Source organism: Brassica oleracea, chromosome C2 (assembly GCF_000695525.1).
Source record: "Brassica oleracea var. oleracea cultivar TO1000 chromosome C2, BOL, whole genome shotgun sequence".
NCBI classification, from domain to species: Eukaryota; Viridiplantae; Streptophyta; class Magnoliopsida; order Brassicales; family Brassicaceae; genus Brassica; species Brassica oleracea.
This window is the reverse complement of record NC_027749.1, coordinates 38,233,578-38,240,164: the sequence shown is the minus strand read 5'-3', so window position 1 is coordinate 38,240,164 and position 6,587 is coordinate 38,233,578. Positions and strand designations below refer to the sequence as shown.

The 6,587-nt window shown below is 42.2% G+C and overlaps 1 protein-coding gene and 1 pseudogene across 1 annotated transcript; one reads left to right on the top strand and one right to left on the bottom strand.

Moving 5' to 3' along the window:
- The first annotated feature begins 128 nt into the window (after positions 1 to 128).
- Positions 129 to 2,705, top strand: LOC106324165. Its single transcript, XM_013762179.1, has 4 exons — positions 129 to 170; positions 448 to 1,755; positions 1,903 to 2,047; positions 2,290 to 2,705. Exons 1-4 carry the CDS (start codon positions 129 to 131, stop codon positions 2,703 to 2,705), a joined length of 1,911 nt encoding a protein of 636 aa, XP_013617633.1.
- A 1,918-nt stretch (positions 2,706 to 4,623) lies between these two features.
- LOC106325395 lies at positions 4,624 to 6,177 on the bottom strand (annotated as a pseudogene).
- Between the last annotated feature and the right edge of the window lie 410 nt (positions 6,178 to 6,587).

The window sequence follows — 6,587 nt, the reverse complement described above, 5'->3', positions numbered from 1 at the left end:
GCTAATAATGTGGAATTGGATTAACGGATCGTGGTGGTTAAATTTGCCTATTGTGAGAATGTATTGTCACTATGATATGGGCCTGATTTTACGTAGGTCTGCGATTGGGCATTGGTTTATGTGTCACAATGGATATGGCTATGGACTACCTTGCTACGCTGATGGACAAGGTATATTATCTCTACTTGACACTCATACCGGAGGGGAGAAGGGGAAGCATTACCGTGGAGAGATATATAATTTTTGGAATGGGAATGAGTTGGCATATTACGGAGCTGGGACTCTTCAATCCTACTTTTATTTAGCTCTATGGAGTATTTACCAATTAAATATATGAGAATATTAAGTTGAAATTGTCGAGGAGCTGGTAGTAAATGGACTATTAGCTATCTCAGGGAGATTTGGCACAAACATAAACCGGATTTCTTATTTTTGTCTGAAACAAAGCAAGACCAGGAGTTTATGCAGGACTTTCAAGCACATTTTGGCTATGATAACCTGGTTACGGTGGATCCCATTGGCAGAAGTGGGGGCTTAGCCCTGTACTATAATAATGAATTTGAGGTCACAATCTCCTACACAAGTAATAGGATGATAGATGTGGAAGCAGTGGCTCTTGGAAGAAGAGTTTACATCACTTTTGTTTACGGGGATCCAGTACAGGAATTAAGGGAACATATATGGGAAAGGTTAACTCGGTTTGGGCTTGCGCGCTCTGAACCTTGGTTTGTGATAGGTGATCTCAATGAGATCACTGGTAATCATGAAAAGGATGGAGGGGCGATGAGGAACCCTGATTCTTTCGTTCCTTTTAATACTATGATTCGGAATAGTGGACTATTAGAATTCCTAGCACGTGGGAATAAATTGTCTTGGCAAGGACGGAGGGGTAAGGGAGTGGGTGCAGTGATGGTTCGCTGTCGATTGGATCAGGCCCTGGCAAATGAGGAATGGCACACTCTATTCCCATGTTCATACACGGAATACCTCCGTATGGTGGCATCGGATCATCGACCGGTAGTGGCTTATCTGGAAGACAAAGTAGTGAGGAGAAAAGGACAGTTTAAATTTGACAAACGTTGGATCGGACAGGATGGCTTATTAGAGGCTATCACCTCCGGCTGGAAGGAACAAAATTGTTCCCAACCAGAACCTTTTGTCACAAAGATTAGCAACTGTAGACATGAAATCGCAAAATGGAGAAAGGACAATCCCCCTTTCGGAAAGGATAAAATAAATGAGCTACAAAAAGCTCTGGAGGAGGTTCAGATGGATAATAACAGGTCACAGGAGGATATCCTGGAGGTCTCTAGGCAATTACAAGAGGCATACAGGGATGAGGAGGACTATTGGTTTCAAAAAAGTAGGAATATGTGGTATTCATCTGGGGACCGCAATACAGAATTTTATCATGCATTGACAATGCAACGTCGGGTGAGAAATAGAATTGTTGGACTACATGATGCTGATGGTAACTGGATAACGGATGATGAGGGAGTGGAGAAGGTAGCAGTGAATTACTTTGATGAGCTGTTCACTACTACCTCTCCAACGGCTTTTGACAATTTTTTATCAGAAGTACAACCATCTATCTCTACGCAGACCAATGGGTGGTTATTAAAACTAGCTACTGAAGAAGAGATACGTCAAGCTCTGTTTATGATGCACCCAGGCAAAACCCCAGGCCCTGATGGAATGACTGCATTATTCTTTCAACATTCATGGCACATCATTAAGACAGATTTGGTGGAGTTGGTAAATAATTTTCTGCTTACCGGGGAACTGGATACACGGTTAAACATTACTAATATATGTATGATTCCAAAAACAGAAAGGCCGACAAGGATGACGGAATTAAGGCCCATAAACCTATGTAATGTTGGGTATAAAATTATTTCTAAGGTATTATGCCAACGGCTGAAGATATGTTTACCATCGCTTATATCAGAAACTCAATCAGCCTTTGTGGCAGGACGCCTAATCTCGGATAATATCCTTATAGCACAGAAAATATTTCATGGTTTGAGGGCCAACAAGGCATGTCAAGGTAAATTTATGGCCATCAAGACAGATATGAGTAAGGCGTATGACAGGCTTGAATGAGATTTTATCCAGGCAATCTTGCTGAAGATGGGATTTGATACTCATTGGGTCAAACTTATGATGGCCTGTATATCATCGGTTCAATATAGAGTATTACTCAATGGTCAACCAAGGGGTCTTATTATCCACAAAAGGGCTTAAGACAGAGAGATCCGTTATCCCCCTATTTATTTATATTATGCACAGAGGCGCTCATTGCGAATATTAAAAAAGTGGAACGAGAGAAACAGTTGACTGGGATGAAGGTGGCTCGTGTTTGTCCTTCGATATCTCACCTCCTCTTTGCAGATGACAGTCTATTCTTCTGCAAAGCACAAGAGGCAGAGTATCAAACTATTCTCAGGATCCTCCAGGATTATGCTGCAGTATCTGGACAATTGATTAATTTCCAAAAATCGTCCATTCAGTTTGGACATAAGATTGAGGATTCAAGACGACAGATGATGCGGGATATCTTAGGAATACAGAATGTTGGTGGTATGGGTACTTACTTGGGTCTCCCAGAAAATGTGGGTGGATCAAAGATCCAAATTTTCGGATTCGTACAGGATAGAGTAAGCTCTCGGGTTAACGGTATTTTACTAAGGAGGGAAAGGAGGTAGTAATTAAATCGGTAGTCACTGCGATGCCGAATCATGTGATGTCGTGTTACCGCTTGCCCAAAGCAAACACGAAGAAAATTACCAGTGTTGTGGCTAGATTTTGGTGGAGCTCTGGGGGAAGCACAAGAGGTATGCACTAGAAATAGTATGCACTGAAATCCTGGGATAAAGTTTGTGCGCCTAAGGAACAGGGTGGTCTGGGTTTTAAGGACATAACAGATTTTAATACAGCAATGCTGGGTAAACAGTTATGGCGACTCATTGAAAAGCCGAACACGTTATTTGCCCGTGTGTTTAAGGGTCGGTGCTACAGGAATGCATCACCCCTGGATCCGATTCGTTCCTACTCCCCATCCTATGGGTGGAGGAGTATTATTTCCGCTATATCTCTGGTAAGCAAAGGACTAATCAAAAGGGTGGGATCATGGTCAACCATATCCGTATGGAATGACCCATGGCTCCCAACCACTCGCCCGAGACCAGCAAATCAAAATCAATCTTCTTTTTACCTGGACCTTACAGTTGACTCGCTCATAGATCCAGTCTCACCCTCATGGAATTTACATGCTCTTCACACCTTGGTGGATCCGGAAGACGTGAAAATCATTACAAGTATACCACTGAGTAGGTCTCAGATGGCAGATAGAGATGGATGGCACTTTTTGAAAAATGGACGGTATACGGTTAAATCAGGTTATCAGGTGGAGCGGGTATACCCAGATCAGCAATCTCAGGCAGAAACCTACGGACCCACGGTAGACTCACTCAAGTCCTTCTGCTGGAAAACTCGATGCCCATCGAAAATACGACATTTTCTGTGGCAAATATTATCTGGATGTCTATCGGTTAGGAAAAATTTGCATACAAGAGGGATGCAAGGAGATATTTGTTGCGCTCGATGTGGTGCTCCAGAGGAATCTATAAACCATGTCTATTTTGAATGTCCACCGGCAATTCAGACATGGGCGCTCTCTAAGATTCCATCTAATCCTGCAATCTTTCCAACGGAATCACTCTACGCAAACATGGATCATCTATTTTGGCGAGTTATCCCAAAGATGGATGATCATCACTTTGCGTGGATACTTTGGTACATATGGAAAGCAAGGAATAGTATGGTATTTAGTAATATGGATATTGATCCTCGAGATACTCTCGGGAAGGCCGAGACAGAATCTTTTATGTGGGCTGATGCACAGGTGACTCCTGAGTCACATGACGCACACCAGAGAGATATGGCTCCCATACCGGTGAGACCGGGCAGATGGTGCTTCTCTGATGGCTCATGGAAGGCAAATGATAACTTCTCGGGACAAGGATGGTATAGCACCTTACCAGGATTTGATGGTTTGATGGGTGCAAGAAACACCAGAGCTAGTCTATCACCTCTCCATGCAGAGTTTGAATCACTAATCTTGGCAATGGAATGTATGCGGAATTTGCGGCTGTTTCGGGTCACATTTGCAACAGATTTTTCTCAATTGGTGAAGATGGTTTCGGAACCAGAAGAATGGCCAGCGTTTGCAAACTACTTGACAGATATAAAGACCCTTAGTACTGGATTTCAGAGCTCGGAGATCATCTATGTACCAAGAACGCATAACACACAGGCGGACAAACTAGCACGGAGTGCAAGAATTCAACCTTCGTTCGTCGTTCACATGGATGCAGAGCTACCCTCTTGGTTAACATAGTCTATATGAGTCTGTTTTCTTTTGTTGATATCAAAAAAAAAATAATAATAATAATAATAATAATAATAATAATAATAATCATCATCATCATCATCATCATCATCATCATCATCATCATCATCATCATCATCATCATCATCATCATCATCATCATTTTTTTGAAATTTACACTCCATATTTTTTTATATAGAAGCGTTAATAAAAATTTAATCAAATCTCTAGACTAATTTATACACATTAAACAATATTAAGAATACGTTATTGGTTCATAAGGAAAAGTATTATTCCAACTATTAAACGTAAACCCAAAAAATCGATGGACTAATATCTAAATCATAAGTAAGAAAAATGTACATTAACCACCACTGATCAATGATCAGAAATTTTTGGCTGTTCCTAATCTGAGATACAGACAGGATAGTGTCAGACCGATAGCTACGATCTTTCCACTTAACAGACCAGTAAGAACAATCACGATCACAACAATCCCATTCATGCTATCTCCTTTTGATTCTATCAATGGTGGACGCGACTTTTCTTCGTCTCTCGCAGACTCGATTATATCTGATTTATTCTTTGAAACCAAGCTTGAGACATCACTCAAAGTCTCTTCTTCTTTGATCACAGTCGTTTTCTTCTTTTTCTTACTGTAACTCCTTAACTTCTTCATGATCTTCGATTTGAGTTTCGAACTTTTACTTGACGACTTCTCATCCTTTAACAAGAGCTCACGAACCCTTAAATCTTTCGAACTCGAGTTTTCTGTTACAGCTATAGGCTCTGTTTCATCCTTGGAATCATTAAAAGTTTCAACCTTTTCGCGTAAAATCTCGTTTTCGACGTGTGCTGAGCTGGGTGGCTTTTGTCTCGGTACGTCGGTGTTGCAGTGCTTGAAACGTGTGACAACACGCGCTGCCACGAGCTCTGCTAAGAGAAGCGCGAAGGCAGTGAGAGTGATTCCAGTGGTGAGCTTCTTCTTGGTGTTCAATGTGAGCACGACTACTATAAGTACCCTAAACGCCATCAACATAAACGCAACGTTTCCACCGCTGCAAACGCAACCGCTTTTGTAACTTGGGGTATCCCAGGCCCATGGAGAGGCCCAGACTAATCTCCAAGGGGAGGTGCAGTCCACGGATAGACCCTCTCTCCGGGTATTCAAATGGGCCCTAAAGCATATGCCCATATCCGTGTTAGTTGACCAGTATAATTGTGACTTAGTTTCGCGCAGCAGGTGGATCGAACCTGAAACGTGTTGGCGTCTCAGTCCCGTCTCCTTACCACTCGACCACAAGTCACAAAAGACCACAATCACCCGGTCAACCGCTTTTGTGACTTGTGGGTTTATTCTTCTCTGCTGTTAATCCTCGGTCGACGAGATTAACGTTTTCGATCTTACTCCGAACGGGTTTCCTGGCGACGGGCTTTTGTAGACTCACGTCTGAATTAATTGGCGAAGACGCGTTTGGAGCGGTCTGAGTCTGGCGTTGGATGCGTTTAGTTTTAGAGGATGATATTTTTAGGCGATCGCGGTTTTTGAAGAAGAGGTCGATCAGAGAAGCTGGAAAGCCGGTTTCAACAACCAAAGACCCGCCAGTTTAGGAGATTGTTGAAATTCCGACATGAATCTCGAGAGCCGACCAGATTTCGGTTTCTTCCATAGTCGAGACATAGTTATGTACGGCAAGAGATTTTTAAGTTCTTCTTGAGTCTTCCTTCGAAGGCTTGTTGGACTTTGGGATTTGGAAGAAGAGACTTGTGAAATGTTGTTGACAGGTCGAATTTATTTTATACGTGGAGGTGAAGAGTGAAGGAGAAGGTTACTGCGTAGAAAGTGAAGGTGAGAGATTGCTATTTGAGTGAATTTAAAACACGAGATAAATGATGAGAAATTGGCGGAAAAAAACGGAAAAGAGAAAAATATAATAAGTATCAAAAAAATTTTAAACCGAGTTATTATTATGTCATGCTTCCTACTGGGCCCGGGCATTTTAACCTCGACCCGAAGACCCAAACCGGAACCGACCCAAAAATATCCGACTCGGAACTTGACCGAAAATTTACAAATACCTTTTGGGTCTAAATTTTTTTTACCCGAAAGAACCGGAACCCAAAAGGAACCGACCCGAATAGACCCGGACCCGAAAATAACCGACCCGAATAGATCCGACCCGATAAGAACCGATTT

Bases quoted from the DNA above. Each gene is read 5' to 3' on its own strand.
- LOC106324165 (XM_013762179.1), top strand. From the start codon at position 129: ATGGATATGGCTATGGACTACCTTGCTACGCTGATGGACAAG. The intron at 171-447 runs GTATATTATCTC...TCTGAAACAAAG, and splicing joins TTGCTACGCTGATGGACAAG to CAAGACCAGGAGTTTATGCA. The intron at 2,048-2,289 runs GTAAATTTATGG...TATTATGCACAG, and splicing joins GGCCAACAAGGCATGTCAAG to AGGCGCTCATTGCGAATATT.